Genomic DNA, 21,923 nt, shown 5'->3' on the forward strand with positions numbered 1-21,923 from the left:
ATCTTGGTAGTAGTAGAAGAAGAAGAAGGATTAAAAGCAGAGTGACTAGTGTGCGCGTAAAGGGACTATGTGTGGATATCCAACCCGATCATATCGTCGCCGCTTTCCGCAGCTCAGATTACTAACCTCAAATAGTTTTGTATCGCTGCTAGCGCCGCTGGGACGGCGGGGCTGGGGGGGAGAGGAGACCGGAGTGATTACAATTCGCAGGCATCATCGGCCTAGGAGATTGGTCGACTGAGCTGAGGTAGCACAGCTGGTTGTGACGAGTGAGGCCGAGTATGAATACTGTACGGGACACTACCTGTCGCGGGCGGGCGTGCATGTCGATTAAGACTGACTCTGCCACTAGCTGGTGCGACGGGCACTTGGCATTTCTGGGGAAGAACAATCTCCTTCTCCTCCAGATTGCGGCGAAGGTGAGGAGGAAATTAGAACTGTTATATTAGGATTCGGGTAGATTAAACTTAGGCGATGGGATTACGCGTTATGGAATTGCAGATTGTCAATCTCCCTGCATTCAGTCCTCATTCCCATACTCCTCCCCCTCCTCCACTTTTCCCATCTTCTCCCGTTCCTCTCCACCAATTAGCAACTCCACCTTCTCTTCACCTCCACCAGCTCCAGGCCCAGACGTCTTCACGCGGGTATTCCGCGCCATTGTTGAAAATCGCTTGATGCCCGCGCTGGTATTTCTCAAGTCTTTCGTATCAGTCCTAGAAACCTGCGCAAGCACGATGAATTCTTCCATCGTATCCCAGGAGGCGGAGCTGAGCTGCGTAAAGAGAAGGTATAGCGTATGGATCAAGGCGACCACCATGTGAAGCAGTAGGACGACGATGGAGAGATAATCTGTAACTCTCGAGGCTTTGTAAGCGTAGCCTGTCATATGAAGATTTGTTAGCGATGCCTCTTGGTCCTTTTCACACACTCACCGGTCAAATAGCCATGGAACTTTAACGGGCTAGACTGAGTGTAGGGTGGAGGGCCTGGGCACCATTTCCGAGGCGTGGCACCTCGGATGCTTGTGCACTGTGTCCCAAAACTGGTGTAATATTTAATAGTGTTATACTGCTGCCCGAGGCCAACGCGGGATATGGCATCTGCCATCGCAGTTGATGTGATCGTCTCAATATTTAGTATCCAATTTCTTCCCTCACCTTCCGTAAGATTGTCTGTTTTCAACCTAACATCACCTGCGATGAATAGGTTAGCGAGAGCTGTAGTCATGGTGGATTTGCTCAGTGCAGTCTTGGCCTCATCCATCCATTGGGGTATAAGAGGCGTCAAGCCGTCCAGCCATCCTTGTTCAGCCGTGATATGTCTCCAGCTCCCGTCATTGATTGGCAGAGCCTTGGTCAGGATAGCCTCATTGTTGCGCTGGCCACTCTGTACGACGCTGATATCGCTACCGGTGTTGTCATAAGCCATGTTTCCCCAAGCTGTAACGGCGTTTCCACTTCCTGTCAACACGTGCTTCGCTTTGTTCCATCGGCCGTCGATAGAGCACACTATCCCGAAACGGTGGGTGGCCGATGTCGAGGTAAGGGGGCCCAGAATTACAAGGCCTGTGGTGACGGATTCCATATCAGGATTGGCCGGGATCCACACCGTTGTGAGTCCTATCTGTTCGGTATGAGCACCCTTATGGTGTCCCCAAAGTGGTCTGGACAGCTTGATGTCTGTGTGTTTTCCTGATCGGTCGTTTCCTTTAGCCCAGAGGTCGTATGCCGGAGGATTGGGTAAAGACACCTTGAAAGTTGCATTTGAAAAGGTCAAAACCTCGCGGGTGCAGACGGTACGCACCGCTGCCGCCTGGGAGTATGTTTCCGCATAGCGGACTCCCCTGGGGCGAAGATTGGTAGGATACCAATGCGGATCATACCAAAGGTCGTTCTTGAGCAAAGAGGTGACTGCGTGAGGAGCAACAGACCATGCCTCCGCACTAAGACCGGCTTGCCTTGGGACTGCTTGTAAGGTCCTCGGAAATTGTGACTCTCGTGTGGAAATCTCATAACTGCTCTGGGTGCGGTCATAGTTATAGAAGCTCTCGAGACTCGATACGCCTTTTGCGACACATTCTATTGTGTCCAGGCCTTTGGCACTTGAACATCGAGGCCCACCGAGATGGTCAGAGGTTAAGACAGAGGGCCAGTAAACGTCTGCTGTTCCGTTGAGCCAGAAATCTGTAATAAACTCGGGCCAATTCTGCAAAGCAAACAAATCGGGATTAGCTAGTAACCACATGGGAATACACCTTGGAGATAAGGTCCATACCGTCGGTCGAGGCAACATTAGGATGGCGCTTGCAGGCCCTGCTGCTACCGCTATGAGGCCTCCCAAAGTAACCAGGCTTAGAAGGCATACGTCTTGAATCCTGCGGGAAGTGACGAGGGCCGAGATAGCGCCCCACAGCGCTGGTGACCAGAAGTAGCCTACACGAGCGAAAGAAAATCCCGATGTCGCAAGCCCTAAAGGGATGCCTTCACGCAACAATCTATCTCTGGTGACTGAGAAAATAATGACACCATAGCTTGAGATTACGAGAAGCTCCTATCTCCATCAGCCCTTTTCTTCTTCTCCTGGTCCTGCAACGCGTGTTTACCTGAACCTTTGCTGCAACCTGTATCAACGCAAGTTTCACGTCATTTCCTTGGTCCGTTAGGTCGCTGCTGGATTGTTGTGCGAACCCATGTCCGATGTAGAAGCCCCCAAGGTTGAGTCGGAGCAGGACCAAAGACACTGTAACAGGCAAGATGTGGATTAGACAGCGGCTGAATGCCACCCAGAGAGATTTTTTGACTACCACTTTCGTTGGCTCTGATTTCGAGTCGAAAGCAAGAATCTCAAGTCCAAGATTGCGCAAAAAATACGTTAGACTGCCCGGAAGCTGCATTGTCGGTGGGCTTTTGACCAAGACCAGCCGGGGGTTTGGACTTACATATTCTGGAGCATACGAATTAGGTGTCCGACCAACCTCAAAGAGGCTGAGGTTTGCGGGTAAATCGCCTTGAAACATGGCCTCGCTCTGCATTGGGAATCGATCAGAGGATGCCTGCCTCTTGGTGGCTTGCCACATGACGTGTCATCAATGGCGCTATGTCCCCGACACGAGATACCGTTCAGTATTGGAGACTTTGTGCCATGTTTGGCTGATTCTTGGTGCCCCGCCGCAAATGTGTTATCAGAGGGGGTTCTGCGATGGAAGCTGATTCGCTAACCCTCGCGGGGCAGGACATTCCTCAGGAGGGCTGAGGCGAAGGGGTGCATGTAATCAGTGGGATGATGAATATGCAGTCCGCATTAGCTTCACCTGTGGTGGAGATGGCAACATGCCAGATTGATCGTTTGCGAAAGGCTTAAGCTTCAGCTTGCCAGCCTCGTAGGAAGACATTGTATCAAGTATTCGGTTAAGTAGTGGTCACCGTCAATGATCTACCGATGCGATGAAATTGCCTGGCTTTCGGCAAGCGAATGCACTCCATCAGGCTGAAAGGGACCACGGTAGCCTGACCATATCGAACGTTCCTTCAGCCTCGTTTTCGTTTTTGTTTTGATCATGATAAGGGCATGTGGAAGAGAAAGGAAAATCTGGCTTGTCTGACAAGATACTTTATTGGGGACTGTCGGGCCATGAGACCAGTGTGGATGCGTTTGGAGACCAGTTATTCGTCGTGAGAAGCGCGAATCCTCTTTCCGTCCCTTTCGACCACGGCAGGATGGGACTCCGTGTTCCCGTGCGGCAGTCATGACCAGAACTACAGTATGTACAGCCTTGTCAATCAAAATCGCCTATACCGAAGAAGGGGGTTTCTTCTTGAGATGTGGTGAAGATAATGCGTGCTTATTTATCTACTCAGGTGGGGAAGCCTTCTCAATGTAATTGACTTTCAACGTGTAAACAGTCCAGATAGTCAGATTTGGCCCGTATACCAGTAGTCTCATGGTAGAGCATTGGTAGAAGTCCATGCACCCTAGGCAGCCGTACAGAAAACTACCGACTGATACCGTTCGCTAGGTTGTATCTACATCTCAGCTGTGTACTTTAACGTCAGAAGTGAGAAGGCTGAAAATGGGCGTCAAGAGCACATGACTGGAGTCTACTTCAAGGTATTATTGATTCGTACCGTAATTTTTGAATCATACGAGATGGCTGCATACCTTAGGGTACCTTAGGTACCTAGTGTCTTCTATAAAGTTCAGTCCGTCTGCAGCCCATGCTTTTAGACAAAGCCAACTTCTATTAAGCTAGCCTAGTGATTATTATGGCAGCGAGATTATTTCACTCTACCACATCTGAAGAAGCATCACTCTTACACGAATACGAGCTCCAACCATTGGAGCCCGTGCCTTCATCGATCATTACTCTCGCCTCGACACTCGGCATTCACTCGTGAGTTCTCTGTCATTTCAAACCGTGATGCACACGCGCCAATGGTCAATCCTGCAGCAATGAGCTTCCCTCAGTATTACCCAGATTTGCCAAGATCAAGCGATTCAGCCCATGGATTCCCGAAATCGACCCAGATCATCGCCGAGCCCAAACCTTTCGAACGAAATGGTCCGACAGATCCCGAGCGTTGGCCGTCCAGCAAACAATCGCTTTCTTCGTTCTCGCAGCGAACGCGTCTTGGACCGCCTGGCTGGTCTCAAGCTATGGTACCGTTACTGGCATCGGTGCCATGTACCTTGGGGACTGCTCCAAGGCGAAGAGACTCAATCTTTGGCTCCATCTACTCATCAACATCCTCTCAACCCTGCTGCTCGGTAGTAGTGACTACTGCATGCAGCTCCTCGTGGGACCTACTCGCGATGAGGTCGATTCAGCCCACGAGATGAAAGTCTCGCTAGATATCGGGGTGCCCAGTGTTAAAAACCTTCGACATATAGCTCGAAAGAATGCGTTCGTATGGTGCTGCCTTGGTTGCAGCTCTGCCTTGTTGCATCTCTTGTAAGCTGCAAATGAGCGGCCGCAGAGTATATTCCTGGTCCGCACAACCATGTACAACAACGATGGGAGCCGAAACCCGGCCGAGGACAGTTCCCGTGTGGGCTTCTCGCCTATAGGCATCATCATGGCCCTCTCTCTCGCCGTGACTGTGACCATCGCTCTTGTCGCCCTAGGCCTTTTGAGACGGTATCCCGGCGGGAAACAAGCAGTACCGATAACGTCTACCCACAGTGGTGTGATTAGCGTCGCTTCTCATCGTCCTCCGGGCGATACCGAGGCCCACTTGCTACCCGTCCAATGGGGAGCAGTCATTTCGGAAGACGGCCTGGTACGTTGCTCCTTCACAACGGCGAGAGACGTCGAGCCCCTCATGGTAGGCTAACAGTACTGCCAAACTACGTAATCGGTGCGGAAAGTTGGTGCTTTCAGGGAATCCAAAGTCGACTGGGTGAGCATAGAATAGGCTTTTCCAGCGAGATATAGCCATCGTATCGCATCCACTTCCCATAAGTAGCGTCCTCCAACGCCGGATCCTGCATTCATAAGTGCCTCCGTCACGGAGGGCAGCACCGTAAAAGCCCCAGACGGCGCTAAACACAGTTAGCGTGTGCCCAAACCGTTGGGATCCTTGGCGCTGAGGAAGATCGCACACACACACACCTGTCAACTACCTTTCAGCTCTGATAGAGCTGTCATTCATTACCTATTAACATTCGAGAATCAATTTCCCAATGTCGGAGATAGGCAGTGGAATCTTGGCCTCCAGGACGGTTCAATCACCGACCTCCGTACACTTTGCGTTGGTTTTTTGTATAGTGCCTAATTCTGCACACCTCACTGGATTTTCCACCCTCGCGCTAGCGTCGAAGGAGCCCGGGCTAGGGGTCTCGGATGGGGGGTAACCATGGGTCTCCGAGACGGGCGGGGAACGAGGAGGCTGAGGTGCAGTAGCTAGTCTACGTCTGCCTGAGAACAAGGGAGAGACGAAAGCTGGCTTCGGCTTCATTCCGCTCGTTTGTTGATTCTTCCGCACTCGATACGAGGTGCGGGATCGATATCGAGCGCCTAGGTGGACTATCTTTCCAAAGTAGGGGATTTTGACAGCGGGGTTCCGATCTCGATTTTGCGTATGGAGATCAGGCGCAGGGGGTGATTACTCGGTCGTGGAAAAAGGATGTTCGGGAAGACGCTACGAGCCATGCCACGTAGAAAAGGGCGTAGACTACCAGAAGAGTGTCCCGTTGACTAGGTACGTGATAAGAAGCGCTCGCTGCCACGATCACGATGACTGTTCGAAAAAGCCCCGAGGACCCTATTCGATTCCATCCGACAGTCGCGCCGATCATCGAGCCGTGCGATTGACGCATTCCCAAACACAGCAACGCGATTCTCCCAGACGGCTCCGAATCAAATTCGCATCGCGGTACGACGTAGCTCCCTCCATCCGCAGAAATCTCAAACCCGATCGTTCGGACCGCCTCGTCTCCGTCAGAAAAGAACTCTCTCTCTCCACTCGCCATCCATCCCCGGCGATTGCCCCACCTCTGCGACGATGTGACATGAGGGGGGCGAGGTTTGGAACCGCCAAGGGCCCTAACTCCGCCTCCAAGATTTTCCCCCACCGCCTAGCTGCAGCTGTCACATGTGATCGCGACGTGCATCGTCGATGAATTTCCCCATCGGGCCTAGGACGCCCTCGTGCGAGGGAGCTGCGTGGCCAGCGCACCCGTGTGTGTCATGCCGGACGAACGCCCCCATTTTTTTTATTTTTTATTTTTTATTTTTTTTCGTGTTCTTTCCCCAACAGCGCGGGAGACGGATGCGTGCTTGTGGATCCCCGAAGGACCCGGCGAAAGGGATCACCGATGGGAAGGAGGGGAAAGGGGGGGAGGGGACGTTTTACACAATTCCGCGTCTCGCGAGTTAATCATCGGCGTCCCCTTTGGCCCGACCCTTTTTTTTTTCTCTTCCTTTTCCTTTGTGACGAAGTGGCTTGAGTGATTCGAGGCTTGACATAGGGGGAGCGGGGAATTCGGGTTCTAGGCGCGATGCCTGCCACGCGGTGGAGTCGAGATTCCTCCCAAAGATGGCCCGGAGTTAGATGTATACCTACTTAGCCAGAAGATGTCCTCACCATCTCGCCAGCCTCGCTTCAAGGCCAAAGTGCGTGGTATCGATCGAGAAGATGCTCAAGCAAATGTCCCCAGCGTGCCGTTCGTTCTCCATCGGCCCGGCTACCGAGCCGCCTCATCCTTACCCTAGGGCTCGGAAATCGATACTCACCTTACCTTACCGGTTACTGCTTAGCAGATTGCTACCCTATTCCGGCGGTAAGCACCTTACCTTCCTTACATCATCACTCTCCACTCCACTCACCCCCCCCACCATCCCCTTCTTGACAGCCCGATCAAAAAAAGTCTCATGCACACACTGCAGTAGCGGCGTCTTGACAGGTATCGCGTCGTTGCCATCTGTTTCAACGTGTCGACAATACAGATCTACTACAAACTTTAAAATTCCGGGCATCAAAATGACCCTCTGCCAGACTTTCATCAAATGACGTTTAGCATGACAAATATCCAACACTTTTTCCGGGTAAGTAAAGTCAGGTAAAGTAAGAAGATGCCTCCGGATCAGGCCAAGCGTACTTGGCGTCTAAAATTCCCAACCCCGAGCCGTCAGGGTATTCGTATCCCGTCCAGAGCCATGGTCCCGGATCGATGCACCAGTGGCGGTACCAGATGTGTCAAATCTTGGTGGCTGGGGGGGTTACACTTACATGATGACACGGATCCAGATCGTCTCGATTTCCAACCCAAGATGGGGGAAAAAGCCAATCGGTGCAAGCTCGAACCTTCGTCCCCGGTCGGATCCAATGAAAAAACGGTGGCGGGCCAGTCGTCGAGTGTCATCTACATACAATGAAACTTTGAGAAAGCGAGTGGAGTTTGGGAATGGGGGGTCCAGGGTCCACAGACAGGTGACGGCTTCCCGCCCCCACGGCTTGAGCCTCTTACGACCCGCCGTGGCAAAAGTCAAAGTTACTGGGGATGGGGAAAGTGAAAGTGGTTTTTTTGGGGACGGTCCCCGACTTGAGAGGCTGTTTCGCAGGGCGGGGCAGGGGTGTCCTGGCAAAGCGACGCGAGATCCGTTGGAGGTATTCCGGGGTGACCGACATGGAGAAAGTGAGGAGAAGGAAGGTCGTAAAATTATCACGTGAAATGAAGGCAGCAATCTCATGGTAGACGGTTTGTCGATGCGATCGTATAGTTATGTGGGTATGACATGTTTTTCAATCAGTGGTGAAGGAAGTCAGATCGAGTTGTAGCTGGAGTGGAGAATGGAAGCGTTCAGGGTAAACGCTACAACAGAAAACATAGGCCGCTATCATAAGCAAAATCGCTCACATCCGTATCGTTAAGCATTAGAGGTAGGCAAGCAGCAAAAATTATATCACCGTAGTCGTAAAGAAAATCTCATCTATCGCTCGCGTGTCAGGCAGCTGATGCCTGGGGAGACACATCCAAAGTTTTCATCCGCTCTTCCACACTCTTCACAGCCTCGTCGTCTAGTGTCCGTTTGACTGTCTTTGGAGGCTGACGGGGGCACTCATCACACTTTTCATGCCCGCAGTGACCGCAAGTCTTCTCCGTATCCTGGAACAGCGTTTCGCACTTCTCGCAATTCCATCTCACGTGGGTCCGTATGCTCCTCATTTCTCTTTTGGCCAAGGGAAAGGTCTCTTCGGTGTCGCCTGGATAACCCTCGAGGTGCTTGTCGGATTTGGGTCTGGGGGGAGTCAGCGATGAAGTTCGGATGCTTGGAATGTGTTGACGTACGGGTCGCGTGGGCATGTGGGGCAACGCAAATGCTTGCAATTCTCGCATTGAGTAGCCTTGCCCTGGAAGAGTGTCTCGCATTGATGGCACGTCCTGCGCACACGCTGCGTCGGTGCTCTCCTGGTCATCTCTTTCCCACTTGCGCGGTGTACCATGGTGAGAGCACCAGTCTTCTTCTCTAGCCCGTCGTCGGCGGCGAGTCCTTTGCCCTTTGGTACCTGGGACTTGGAGCTCGGGAAGCGAGGGCATTTCTTGCAACGGGTGTGCTGACAATTGCTGCAGACCCTGTCCGCGCCGAATGTAGTCTGGCACCGATGGCAGGTGCGATGGATCCTCATGCGGACCTGCTTCTCCACTCTAGGCAACCCCACTGTGGCCGGCACAGTCCACTCTCCAGGCTCTAATGTCAAGCCATACTTGGCGAAAAGAGCGCGAGCTTTCTCTTCTTGGATAGTGTGGTTCTCTTTGGCCGTCATGGCGCCTCTTGTTTTGCTGGCAGCGGGAATGGGTCTGTTTTCCTTGATGATTTGGGAGATGCCAGCAGGGACGGATAGAGTCGGCGTGGTGTCGGCCTTGGTCACTGCTGGTGCTGTGACAGGAGGGCTGTGTTTGAGTTAGACCAGGTTCTGAAACCGAGGCTGGGACCAGGTGTCGAAACTTGCTTACCTTCTTGTTGGAGTCGAGCTCGACTCCACTGGGATGACCGGGTCGCTCACAGGCGCAAGTTCCGAGGGACTGGACATGGACTGCCTTTTAGATTTGTCCCTCCTCAAGACCAGGCTTGCTCTTCTCATGAACTTGGCCAAGCCTCTGGGCTGCTTGTCCTCAGGTCCTCCCGAACCACCTCGGCCCGTGAAATTCATTCTTGTCGAGGGCTGTTGAACCGTGAGGTTCTATGCTGGTCCAATGCTCAATTGAAGTGCTAAATGATAGTGATAGTCAAATGGGAGGCTTCACGGGTGGTGAATCCCATCTATAATGGAGGAGTAACAACTTCCCCCACTCGAAGGATGGATCTGCGAAGACTAATGAGGTTCTATCATGAAGAGTATCAGGTACGTTGGTTTCAAGGCGTGTTTGTTCCGAAGGAATCCAGAAGGATGGGTTTTAGTATGCTGATGCTCCTGATGCTCCTGATGCTCGAAGTTTAGTAGTAATGAAAGAGTACAAGTAGTAGGTGGGGATATTGAGACGACTACGGTACTTTTTGCTGGACAGCGCTAAACCAAGCCCTCGGGCTGGTTCGCGCTAAGAATTAAGTCAGAGGTAGGGAACTAACAAGCATTCTGCATTCTGCAAGCAGCTGCAAGGTATTACAAGGTATAAGAAGGTTAGCTAACGCTTGGGAACTTGGGAAGCCAGTGGCCTAAATGTTGGGAAGAGCGGGCATAATTCCGTGACGCCAAGGCCGAATTTGTTTAGTGCCCTCCTTTTATCTTTTTATCTACGCTGGTTGAAGGTTTTTGTGGAGAATAAAGTGATAATAATGGAGATTGCTCCACCCTTGTCTTCAATCAAAAGTTGGATGTTGATCTACCGCGGAGCCATTAATCTCCTCATTTATATTGGCTACTACTGAGCATCACACCACTCGATGACATCCGCAGTCGCACATCCAAAATCTCTGCCAAGCCGATGCAACCTTCCCCCTCGGTCCCCATCCTCTTTCATCGAGTTGCATGTTGGCAAATCGCATTTCGCCCAACAATGATTCCTCCTGCCAACGACTGCCATCCATCTGTGACCTGTCGTCACAATGCGTCGGAAATTCCCAGCGCGCGGGATGGCTTGTTAGTCTCTCGGCATTACATGACTATTTTCCTGGCGGGCTCCCGATGCCCGTATCGGTCTGGGAGAGTAGCACGAGTGGAGTGAAGCTTTATTTAATTCAGCACGTTTTGCCGAAATAACCCACAAGTCACATGGAAAAACGTGAGAGCGTTTCTGCATATCAACATTGCTCGTATACACAACACAATCATCCATAGTGATTCGAAGCGACATGCACTTACGGACATACCTAGCGCTATCACAGTTGATTGTTACTGCATACAGTTCGTGATCGACGATGTCTTGATAGAGATGATGAATTGTGCTTCATCACTACAGTACATTACTTTACTTCAATAATCTGTAATCAATCCAAGTTAAAAATGGGGGTTTGGCAGCGCAATGCTACGAGTAAATGGCACATTCTGCCAACCTTTTTCCCAGCTACCCTACATTTACCCTAACCCGGTATGATGGTCTCCGTATCTCAAACATGGTCCGTCAATTTAGATCCAAACTTTCTTTTTTTAAGGTGATGACAGGCTTGGTAGCTTGGCAGCTTGGCAGCTTGGCAGCTTGGCATCCCTGCGTCTTCGTTTTGACTCTTGAGCCTTCGCTTGCGACCCTGCCATGCCCTTGGATTCATCTTACTCTACTTTACTTTAAATCTTAACCCCACCCATTCATTATTGGCTACCAACCTAATCCTTATTCAGCCACCTGCAGTCAGTCTGTAAGGCTGAGCCAGAAAGTTCAAAGCTCTGTCATATTGAATTGCTTTCGAGAACACGAAACGAATCATGTGATGAATTGGCATCAAGACACGTATGAAGAAGCCCATTGCTGTAGCCTTCGTGCTTATTCAGCTTCAATGGCTGCAGCCTAAGGTGCTCTTATACCCGATCGCGTAGTCGCTAAAGGAAAACTCTCAAAACATTTAGTGACTTCGTTAAGTGACTTTATCTTCTTTCCTCCCCAGATATATTTGCGGTGATGTCGGTTCGGGGATTCCACAAGCCCGTGGCGCAGAGCAGGGCGAGATTATTTGATCGTGCAGGACGGAGTGGCTCAGATTTCTCTCCTTTAGTTGATGCTTTTCACCCTTCCTTTCCAGCCTCGGTTGAGGATTACATCTCAGAGACGTGTGAATTGAACACGGAAGCCCCAACACTCGGCCGGCCCGCTAATGATAACAATTGCCTAGACGGGTGCCCCTGTCATGGTAACCGCTTCGGGAACAATGCCCGATGTCGAGTGAACAACGCTTCGATGAATTGGGACTCTGCGGAGACTGACAGCGCAAGCGATGCCCATTGCTACCATGCAGAGGGTCATGGAGATACCCTTTCGCGCGGCACTAATGGTCTCCTGTTCAAATTGCCTTCGGAGGTGTCAGACCTGATACTATCATACCTGTCACCGGCAGCGCTCGATGCTGCTAGGCACACTTGCAAAGGTTGGCGGACGAGGATTTTGTCCAATACTTGGGTACTAGCCTCAGTTCTCGGCGTCGAAGAGAAAACGCCACCGTTGGATGCATCACCAGGGGGTAAAATTAGCCATCGAGATCTTCTGAAGAATCTGGATTGTGACAGCGACCTACCTGCGACTTCCCAGCACCCAGACGCCTGGCGTACCCGGTTCCGAACGCGAAACTTGGAGTTCTCAATACCGTCGCCATCTTCGACACTGACGAGGCCCGCTTTTGTTGCTGCCACGAGGACGGGTACTCAAAATGGATTTCTGGCCTTCCAGCTACAAGACTCGGCCCAAAGTACAGGGAATCGCTTGAAAAACACATTGGTTATCTACCGCTTCGATTCGGCTGACCTTCCATGGTATGCTGGCTCCATTCACAATGTTGGAGGCCAAGGCGCACTGCGTATCATGGGTGTAGCCGAAGTCAGACGTCACGCGGAATGGGTACTAAAGATAGAGATCGGCGATACTGCTGGGCTTTACTCATTGACTGCTCGCAAAGCCTTTTCGAAGTCTGATTCCCGGTTCTCATTGACAATGTTGAAACCTTTGGAGAAAGTACCTGGCATATCACCTGACAGATTCACAATCCCAGGAGTCGATGGACCTCCTGAGCCCCTCCCGAGTGGCGACCAGTCTTGGAATGTTTTGACACCTTTTCCGCCGAACGGAGGAGTATGTGCATCACCCACTTTTCGTTAGAACTTTGGCACTACGATGCTAATATGGTGCAGCTTCGCCATGTTTGTTTCTCAGAAGGCCTCCGCAAACACGCAGAGCCTCGCTTCCTGGCTGAGCAGACGAAAACCGGCAATATACATGTTATAATGGAAGTCGACCCCTCCGAAAAGCGGTCTCAATACGCCAGCTATTCGCAGTCAAGATCTCTATCAAATGGTTCTGAAAGAGGCAATCACTACTTCACGGGCACAGCGCTTTTGTCCCGCCCTCGACCAAATTCGGTCTATAAAAATGTCGCGGTCGCACCAACCACTGTTAAAGATGGGAGTATTCGAGCCGCCATTGTTTGGCAGACCACAGATTTTGAGGAACCAATATCCGAGCTCTACATTTACGATATCCCAGAAGCGATTTACTATGAACCCTGTAGATCATATAATCAAAAGATCTCGATAAACGTCTCTGCAACCTCTGAAGAATTCGGTGAAAATGCAATCCTACGACCTTGCCGCCTTGTCCAAGGGAAGCGTGTCACGTCCCTCGACCAGCACATGGGTGGCACCCATCCATCTAGTCCTCTCCACCGCCGTGCAATTCCACAAGAGACAGCACTGGGCGGCCTCCAATTCCCCCATACGACTGAGAATCAGGAGACCTACCCACGAAACGTGCAGTACCAAAAGTGCTTTGCTTGGGGTCCAGCCACTTCTGATGGGGCATGCACACAAATGTCCTTCAAGGTCTTCGATTTCAGCTTCGCCGACCCGCAACGCTTGCACTCCCTCATCACCTACGGCGTAGGAGCGGGGCAGCGACGGGATCAAAAACATCATAACATAGCGCTCAATGCCCTTCATTGCGCATGCGCGTTGCATGACGATGCTTTCCGGATCGTTGTCCCCAACGTCACAATCGTCGAGGCCAAGCCCGCCATGAAGCGCGACAATGCGGGTGAGAGCGCTCCGTCCTGGCCGGAGAAACCCGCTACTCCGAAGGTAATCTTGTCATTCAGCGGGATCGGGTGGTCCTTTTGGCCGCGGAAACCCGCGTCGGCTCCGGACAGCGCGCAAAGCGTCGGTAGCTTATCGCGCGATGATTCATTGGCGAGGCGGGCGGCGCTGGAGAGACGGCAGGAGTGGCTGCGGGGTCGTATCCTGGGGATGAAAAGGGTGGGGCTGACGGATTTCGAGATCGCGGAGCTCTGGAACATGAGCGCTTGGACGCGGTACGGGCAGGTTAGGAAACCGGAGGGATGGCAGGAGTTGGGGAAGGGTCACGGAGGAGAGTGCGTATGATGATTTGACGGTAGCGTAACATCGAATTTTTTTTCTCGCAAATTGAGCGCGAAAAGTACGGGTGAATGTGGAAGTTGTGGATGGCGCTAGGAGTTCGAGACGAGAAGATGCAGCCGAGATGGAAAGGCAAAGATATATAAAGACATAGGAGTAAATAAAGTCGCTGAAAAACTAGGTTTTGTAGTGTAGTGGTTATCACTCCGGATTTTGATGTGGCCAATATTCCGGCAACCCCAGTTCGAATCTGGGCAAGACCTCACTGAACCTTTTTTTCCTTTCTTCGCTTGCTTGTTATTTTGTTCATTGATCGAATATTTTTGTTTTTGGCGGGGTCGATCGGTGCGCGGGAACGCGTGGCGAGTTGAGGTCCCGTCATCGACCTTTTCATTCCTTCTTCGTTTTTCGCCACCGAGCAACCAAGCAAGCATCCCTTGTGAGTTTGCGAATGTCAACTGCGATGGATTGAACTAGGTAGGTAATAGAACGCTGTGTATATTGATTGATTTAGAAGACATTTCGTGGTACACAAATGACATGTTCGGTACTAGAACATGGCTCAGTACTTGAAAGGTGCAGCCCGAACACATCAGCCTGTCTCAACGACCTTTTCTATTTCCTCCCAAACGGCTTCGACTCCCCCCGATCGCTGCCGCAGATCGATCGGTTCAATGTGACATACGGAGCGTGGCATTTGGCATTCAAACAAACAATCAGATTTGTTGATGGGATATGCGACGTCGGATTCTAGTAGAGGAGGATGAGAGTTGAGGCTTGGGAAATGGTCCGAGGAAGAGCGGAGATCTAGCTATGGTGGACGGGTGTTTGAGACGGGGATGAACGGTTGCGGCTTGCTTGGTGTACAGATGTCTATTGAGCGGTAGGTCTTTCTTTCAAAGACTTTGACTGGGTTGTTGTTCGTTGGTCGAGAAAGCTGCATTTTTTTTTTGTGAGCGAGGCTGCAATGTGGACATTCTGTAGTTCTATGTATGTTCTTGGTTTCATCATTAGAACCAATTCGTGGGTAAAGTATTAGAATCGGATATACAGGCAATACTAATACAACAGACGCCCATGTGGTTTTGTGAATTGTAAATTCGGTACATTGATATGATTGGTCAAATGTATGTGAGCTTTAAGCTTTAACGCTAGAGACCCTGCCACTTCTTACTTCCGAGGGTCCAAGGCCTTTGTTTACATTTTGCGCAAACGCAGAACACCAAACACACCCACCTCATTTTCGAGCTTTGCTCTTTCCTTACAAGCTCCTGTCGCAAAGCCTTTACGCAGCCCAAATGGACTACAACAGCGCCCGCATGAGCCAGCAATTCCGCTCCCAAAGCCAGCCAACTGGCGGCCGAGGGAAACAACAACAAATTGACCCCGACGTCATGATGCGCCTGGTATGTCGCAATGCCTCCATGATCCCACACTGCAGTCGCTAACGGCGCGATACCAGCCCGACCGAGAAATCGTCGGATGCATCAGCGACATCGGCGTCCAGTTCTCACTGGAGGACCTGCAGAAACCCAACCCGCAGCAGATACAGAAGATCTTCGAATGGTTTGCGGAATTACTCATGAACACAACGCGGGAGACGGTGGAGCCGGCCATGCGTGCTGCTGCGGAGGATGTTTGCGGGGAACATATGGAGATCGTGCCGCCGGATACGAGGAATTTGATGGGCTTTTACGTGTCGCTACGGAAGTTGCTGGTCGAGGTAGGACTGCACACTGGGTACTGTATGTGTAGTGGGCTAACGGGTCTGCAGTGCGGCATTGCAGATTTTTCCTTCAATGACCTGCTCAAACCTACGCACGACCGCCTCGTCAAGATCTTCTCCTACGTCATCAACTTCGTCCGTTTCCGAGAGTCGCAGACCGCTACTATCGACGAGCACTTCAACAAGGCCGAAAGAACCAAATCCCGCATTGAGACGCTCTATCTTGAGAATCAAGACATGGAGTCACGGCTTGACGAGATGAGGCGGGAGCGCAAGTCAATGGATCAACAGGTCAAGGAGAAAACGAAGCGCAACGACGAGCTGAAGCAGCGGTTGTTAGAGCTCAAGAAGGGCCAAGAGCGAGTGGCGGAGCGGTTGGAGAGAGTACGAGGCGAGAAGGGCAGGCTGACGGGCGTGCTGGAGGAGAAGACGGAGAGATGTCTCGGAGTGAGGCAAGAGTCTGAGAAGCTACGACCATACGTTTTACAGTCGCCGGCTGCTTTACAGGCGAATCTGACGGAGCTGTCCGAGAACCTGGGACGGGACAGATCACAGATCGACTCGCTAGAGAAGCGAACAAGAGCCCTCCAGACCAGCACCGACACATTCGGCGTAGTAACGAACGACGTCGTCTCTTGCACCAAGATCCTGGAAGAAATCTCAAACGAGCTACACAAAGAAGACGAAGAAAACCTCAAAGCCGCCAAACGACGGGACGCCCTCTCGGAACGGGGCAACAACGTGCGAGAAGTCGAGCGAACGGAAGCGGTGCTGCAACGGCACTTGAAAAGATGGCTGGAGCGAACGGAGACGGTGAGGAACGGGAGCCGGGAGAAGGCGCAGTCGGCGAAGGAGAAGATGGAGGAGCTGAGGAGCGTACACCGCCGACTTACGGAGGAGCGGGTGGATAAGGGACGGGAGATGGAGAAGAGGAGGGTCAGGATTGAGCAGACGGAGAAGAAGGTATGTTGAATATCCGGGCGGTCATGAGCGCATCCACTAATCAGATAACGTCAGATGGCCGACCTAAAAGAGAATATCGAGGACGAGATCCACTCGGCTCACGACCAGTATCTGAAGATGGACTCGCACGTCAAGCTTTACATGAACGAGATCGAACATGTGATGTAAACGGAGGAATCGAAACTCTAGAGCGATGATAAATCCAATGCGATGCCATGGCAAACGGCGTTCTCGTGCTGTGCGGTTGGATAACAACCTCACGTGCTATCCTTTCCGTTTCCATACTCCAAGATACCACCCCGATCTCTCTGTAGACAACAGCCGCCATGAATTGGCAGTCATATAGATCCCTGCAGATCTTTTACAACAACGACTCTCCCAACTCCAATCCTCCCCCCCTCCCTCCCCCACTCTCTCGTCTCATTCATTCATTCATTCAGCAAGTAGTGCACAAGAAAACAAATCACATCCGCCCTCTTCACCATCCAGACCAAACATCCATCCCTCACTTAACAAACGCGAACACCGCAATCGGCAGACATCATTCTTCCCGCTCCCGCACCTATCCGCCCAACGGATCCATCGTCCTTTGAACTCCCTCCCGACAGACCGGTTTAGATGGCCGTGCTGAATAGGTACCTACCTGGCTGGCTGTGCTATCGGTTGCAGAGCGTGCGAAAGGAGTCGGTCGGAATGGTTATTATGATGTATATCTTTGGCTTTGCCGGTAGAGGACTTTGCGATCTTGCGGCAATGAGGTGTTCGGATGCCTTGGGAAGGTTTGTGGGAGCGTGCTTGGCAGCGTATGTATGTACGTAGGGGCTGGGGGACGGATACGTATGGGGTTGGGTTGCGGGGTGCGGTGCGGTGGTTTACGGGAGTGGGTTGGATCGCGAGGGTGTGCCGAGCGAAGCTGTGGCGGAGGGATGATGGGATGCTGGGAATGTGGAGGCAGGGTTGAGATTGTGCGTGTCCATATGGTATTCTGAGATGCGAGGGATCGGTGCGTTGATGGGGATGGAATCAAGTCGCCTTCCCAATTCTTTGACGCTCTGATCAAATCCGGGCTTGTAATAGTACCGCGCGACCTCATTTCAGGCTGGGGGAACGTTCGCATTTTCTCGTCTTCTTCCCCACGTTGCTCTCCTCATTTCCTCCATTCCTGAACACCAGCTCGTAAACTGTAAAGAGCAATCGCACGCTGGAGACGCTGCGTGCATCCCTGATCTCCGCTCGTCTCTTCGTCAAAACCATCAATGCCTCCTCGCTATCTTTCCCGCTGTGGATAGGCACTTCCGCGTCAAACTCCGCCATGGGCTCGTCAGGCTGCTTCGTATATTGTTCGTCTTCAACTCCGGACCAAATGCCGATCGGAACTTGGTGTGGTTCCGGCACGTATGTCGCGTCAGGGCTGCACGATCGTCTCATTAAAATTGGAACCTGTTGCGTTCTGCTCCTTCGAGAGACAACCCGGTTGCCAGGTCCGCGACCCATTGGTGGGGGAAGTCGGGGGCCAGTAGATTCAAACAGGGCCGCCGCTGTTGAGCCAGTTGGTGGAGTCGATGTGTTCATGTTTGCTGAAATGGAAGGTCCACAGCTCATGGATTGATAGGCTTTGTTGATGGATGATGCTTGGCGAGTTTTGTGAAATTTGCTTCTCGGTTGATGAGGAAAAACATTGAGAGAGAGGAGATAAAGTGGATGTTTAACTGCTAGCGGTGTTTGTTTGCGTGGTGGAGATGGGGTTTGTGAGATGGTCGCAGAGCAAATGATTGTAATAGTGTCATGTTTTAAACAGAATTTACTGGAAGAAACGTGATCTCTTATTCAACGCAAATCCTGGACCTGTGAAAATCATGTTCCTACTCCCGTACGTGCTTCTTGCATCTTGCAGATAAAAAAATCAACCGGCTCCCGGATTAAACATGTGGAGTAGATTTTGTCTATAAAAGTGCAGCGTTGCGTGCTTCGTTGAAAACGGCTCTTGCCAATTGTCGACATCGTATTTAGGAAGGCCCGGGGATTCGCTGAGAGATAACCCACTGTAGACTGATTCGAGACAGGCGCATCGGGTTTGATGCGTACTCTAAAGATGCCCTGCTGCATGCTTCCATGATCATGTTTCTCGTCGTCTATCAGATACCTTTCCGGGACAGCTCAGAAATTTAGCTAAAGGACAGCCCACTATTAAATTGATAACGCATGCGAAGTGCAATCAATGCATACAGATGCCCTCAGGCATTTCTGGCTGATACTCGAGGTCGCGCTCCACAAACGTCCAAAGACTCGCTGGAAAATACCCAGTTGGAAACTTCGTACCAGTCTGACGTTTCCTTCGTAGGACTCCAGAACACCTCGCCATATCCTGATGGGCCATCGAATATATAGTCAGTCCAATGTCTCCAAATATTCGTGTCGCTCCAAAGCCATCAAGCGTGCATGCTTTGCATAAACCGCGTCGCTTTATGCTTTGAATGGGGTCCCATGTTAGAGAGCTTCATTAGATCTACGTCAGCTTTCAGTACTTGATTATCCCAGCCGGCTACCTTAGCTAGTAGCTTGGGGCTTCTGAGCTTAAGCTTGGAAATGTCCCAGAAGGGTAGATGGCTTTGACTATTTTCAGGCGGGCTTCATTGAAGAGCGCATCAAACAGCAACGTTGCTTGTAACCACGATTGTTGAGGATGGAGAAATATGTAACCTAGTCGTGCCACTTCGATGTTCGGCGCGCGCTTGTGGCGGCTAATCTGCTTGCACCAGGATAAAGGAGCAAGAAACTAAGTTTGTTAACCTTGTTTTGCTTTATCTTTATCGGGTCTGTTCCACACCTCTTAGTATGGCATGCCCTTAATATTGTCACGTCTTAATATTGTCCGAAGAAAGATGCTTTATTAGCTACTTCAAGAAATTGACCGACCCTCTCTATCGTCAATGGAAGAACAAACACTCGCGTTGAGGGCCATGGTTGACGAACATGACTCCTTGAAAGAGTTCGATTTGTGGACGAGGTCTAGTCTCAGGTAGGCTGTCTTCCTTTTTTTGTCCGAAGAGTGACGGGGAAGCTGTCTACATAAACCATGATAAAACCTTCTCAGTCTCGACAGACACAACCATCTCTCCATTCAATCTCTTAATTTTCAAGATCTACATCTGCCGTACAACTCAAGTCCGCCATGCATTCCCTCACCTTTGTGAATTCCATCTTTTTGGCATTGAGTGCCGGCACTCTCGCCCAGAATACCTCAGCATCAAACCCCCAAGCTTCCAACATGATCATCACCGTCTCGGACGGCTTGAACTGCAACCAAAATGGGACCGGCATCAACTTCACTACACCGCTGCTTTACAACGTACAAACAACCAACTTCGACAACAACTCCATGCAAATCTTATCCTACTCCCTCAGCCGAGCTACCACCCTCCAGGAACAGCTCGACTTCAGCGGACCCACAAGGGGTATGGGCACTGTCAACGGCGACCCAGAGCAGTGCACGTTGTTCCACGAAACGACGAGCCCGAATTCGAATGGTAATACTTTGGTTGCGAACCAGTGTTATGGTCTCCTCCTGGGGCCAGCAGAGGTGAGTATCCTTTCACACGGACACCTTGTGCGGCAGCTACTGATTGTTCCTCACAGTGCCTCAGATTCTTTGTACACAGTTAGCCGTGCAAGGGACCAATGACAATTTGTTGCCCTATGTTTGGTACCGTTTTGATATTTTCGAGGTCTCTACGCAATGGTACAAAGTAATAGTGGTGGAAGTAATGGCATGGTACGTTTTGAAGTAAGGTGATAATGGTACGAGACAGTCAGACTGAGTAGGAAGCTTTATACATACTTAGCGTGTTCAAAAAAATGTCGATAAAATGGCATCTGCGTCGGGTTCCTCCCCCCAAACCTGTTGCAATGTAAATTGAGATCTGAATGAACTTTGACGCTTTTTGCGCAGTTCTTGTTTGGCGTATTCATAAATCCTTGAAACGCTTGACATGGTCACTTGTCACCGGCCCCGGCGTTATTACTGCGTGATTACTATAGATAGGTGGAGGGCGATCCGACGCAGATGCCAAGAGATCGAAATCTTTCGATATTCTAAAACTGTTGGCATTCCCCGGAAGCCCCCTTGGGTACCTGTCACACCCCCGGCTCAACTGAAGGGAAGGATGAACCATTCGTACTTCAAAATTTTCTGTCTAGTCGTTTTCGTCTGCCATACCGTCCTTGTCTCAGCCAAGTACACAGTACTCCGGGTTGTTCGACATCCGTCGCGCAATTGCTCATTCGCATTCAGATTTCGTCCGCGGCCCGATCATCACCCCCCGTCCAGGATGTCAATATAAATCCGGCTTTCGCACGTCCAGAACTTGTCTGTAAACTCACTCTCGTCCGCTGTTCCTTTTCTTGATCCTTCAAAATGCCAGGCGATAGTGGCACGATCGAGAAGTTGCCAAAGGAGCTTCTACTACGGATCTTAAGACATCTGTATCCTCCAGCTGCATTCCAACCCTTTGACATGGAGTCGAATTGTCAGGAAGACAGCGCCTGGCATGACAGGCTGCTAAGCGCTCATTTCGATATCGTAAACTTCTCCAAGGTTCCCCGCTTGTTCCATGCTCTATCAGTCAGCTTGGCACAAAGCCACTCTCGATTCATCACCGAAGAAAAGAAAAAAGGCCTCATACTCCATGCAGTGAATGAATTCAGTCTGGCTTACGTCGAAAAGACGGGCATGATGCGTAAGCTGGAACGGGTTTACCACCGTAGCAGTTGGGGATCCAGCAAGACCTTGGCCACCGGTGTTTCATTCAGACAGGTCTTCCAGGGAGGAATGCGTACGATTACAAGCGATATTGTTGCGAAAGAAGCAGCGGAGCACTTCGATCCATTGAGTTGGCTTTATGTCGGATACAATCACACACGTCGAGCAATGCGGTGCAGGCATATTATTCGACGTCCCGGAAAACTCGTGAGAGACGGTCACATCGGGTTTGGAAAGGATAAGTGGCTCGTGAGGTGGTTGGTGGTACTCGAGACGCCAGAGCAGCTGCCACCTCAAGTCCTTGCGGTGACGGTGTAGGCTGGGATTCCGTTGCGAGCAGGTGAGAGGAAGGATACCTGCGAGGAGAAAGTTGTATTCGATCACTGGCAACAACGCAACCGCTCAGTCCAATCCAGCTCCAACTTGTCGAATCTGCGGGAATTATAGCAGTCAAGACAGAAAGGAA

The 21,923-nt window shown here is 51.1% G+C and overlaps 8 protein-coding genes and 1 non-coding gene across 9 annotated transcripts; 6 read left to right on the plus strand and 3 right to left on the minus strand.

Annotated features, from left to right (window-relative positions):
• Positions 1-520: 520 nt before the first annotated feature.
• Positions 521-3,079, minus strand: HO133_007271 (uncharacterized protein; the record flags this gene model as incomplete). The annotated part of the gene is made up of 4 exons (XM_037298163.1): positions 521-882; positions 936-2,208; positions 2,278-2,553; positions 2,606-3,079. 4 exons carry the CDS (start codon positions 3,077-3,079, stop codon positions 521-523), a joined length of 2,385 nt encoding a protein of 794 aa, XP_037156798.1.
• A 1,921-nt stretch (positions 3,080-5,000) lies between these two features.
• HO133_007272 (uncharacterized protein) lies at positions 5,001-5,354 on the plus strand (the record flags this gene model as incomplete). Its single annotated transcript, XM_037298164.1, has 2 exons — positions 5,001-5,279; positions 5,337-5,354. 2 exons carry the CDS (start codon positions 5,001-5,003, stop codon positions 5,352-5,354), a joined length of 297 nt encoding a protein of 98 aa, XP_037156799.1.
• A 3,091-nt stretch (positions 5,355-8,445) lies between these two features.
• Positions 8,446-9,653, minus strand: HO133_007273 (uncharacterized protein; the record flags this gene model as incomplete). Its single annotated transcript, XM_037298165.1, has 3 exons — positions 8,446-8,740; positions 8,791-9,393; positions 9,457-9,653. The coding sequence occupies 3 exons, from the start codon at positions 9,651-9,653 to the stop codon at positions 8,446-8,448; spliced, it is 1,095 nt and encodes a 364-aa protein (XP_037156800.1).
• Positions 9,654-11,553: 1,900 nt separating this feature from the next.
• Positions 11,554-14,015, plus strand: HO133_007274 (uncharacterized protein; the record flags this gene model as incomplete). The annotated part of the gene is made up of 2 exons (XM_037298166.1): positions 11,554-12,714; positions 12,774-14,015. 2 exons carry the CDS (start codon positions 11,554-11,556, stop codon positions 14,013-14,015), a joined length of 2,403 nt encoding a protein of 800 aa, XP_037156801.1.
• Positions 14,016-14,189: 174 nt separating this feature from the next.
• HO133_007275 lies at positions 14,190-14,272 on the plus strand. The gene has a single exon. It is a non-coding gene; the product is annotated as a tRNA-Gln (tRNA).
• Positions 14,273-15,307: 1,035 nt separating this feature from the next.
• HO133_007276 (uncharacterized protein) lies at positions 15,308-16,866 on the plus strand (the record flags this gene model as incomplete). The annotated part of the gene is made up of 4 exons (XM_037298167.1): positions 15,308-15,415; positions 15,472-15,732; positions 15,784-16,698; positions 16,753-16,866. 4 exons carry the CDS (start codon positions 15,308-15,310, stop codon positions 16,864-16,866), a joined length of 1,398 nt encoding a protein of 465 aa, XP_037156802.1.
• A 921-nt stretch (positions 16,867-17,787) lies between these two features.
• On the minus strand, positions 17,788-18,270 carry HO133_007277 (uncharacterized protein; the record flags this gene model as incomplete). Its single annotated transcript, XM_037298168.1, has 2 exons — positions 17,788-18,109; positions 18,227-18,270. 2 exons carry the CDS (start codon positions 18,268-18,270, stop codon positions 17,788-17,790), a joined length of 366 nt encoding a protein of 121 aa, XP_037156803.1.
• Positions 18,271-19,870: 1,600 nt separating this feature from the next.
• On the plus strand, positions 19,871-20,361 carry HO133_007278 (uncharacterized protein; the record flags this gene model as incomplete). The annotated part of the gene is made up of 2 exons (XM_037298169.1): positions 19,871-20,278; positions 20,335-20,361. 2 exons carry the CDS (start codon positions 19,871-19,873, stop codon positions 20,359-20,361), a joined length of 435 nt encoding a protein of 144 aa, XP_037156804.1.
• Positions 20,362-21,112: 751 nt separating this feature from the next.
• Positions 21,113-21,775, plus strand: HO133_007279 (uncharacterized protein; the record flags this gene model as incomplete). The annotated part of the gene is made up of 2 exons (XM_037298170.1): positions 21,113-21,448; positions 21,512-21,775. 2 exons carry the CDS (start codon positions 21,113-21,115, stop codon positions 21,773-21,775), a joined length of 600 nt encoding a protein of 199 aa, XP_037156805.1.
• Between the last annotated feature and the right edge of the window lie 148 nt (positions 21,776-21,923).

Source organism: Letharia lupina (genome assembly GCF_014066315.1).
Source record: "Letharia lupina isolate WasteWater1 chromosome Unknown contig_3, whole genome shotgun sequence".
In the NCBI taxonomy this organism is placed as follows: Eukaryota; Fungi; Ascomycota; class Lecanoromycetes; order Lecanorales; family Parmeliaceae; genus Letharia; species Letharia lupina.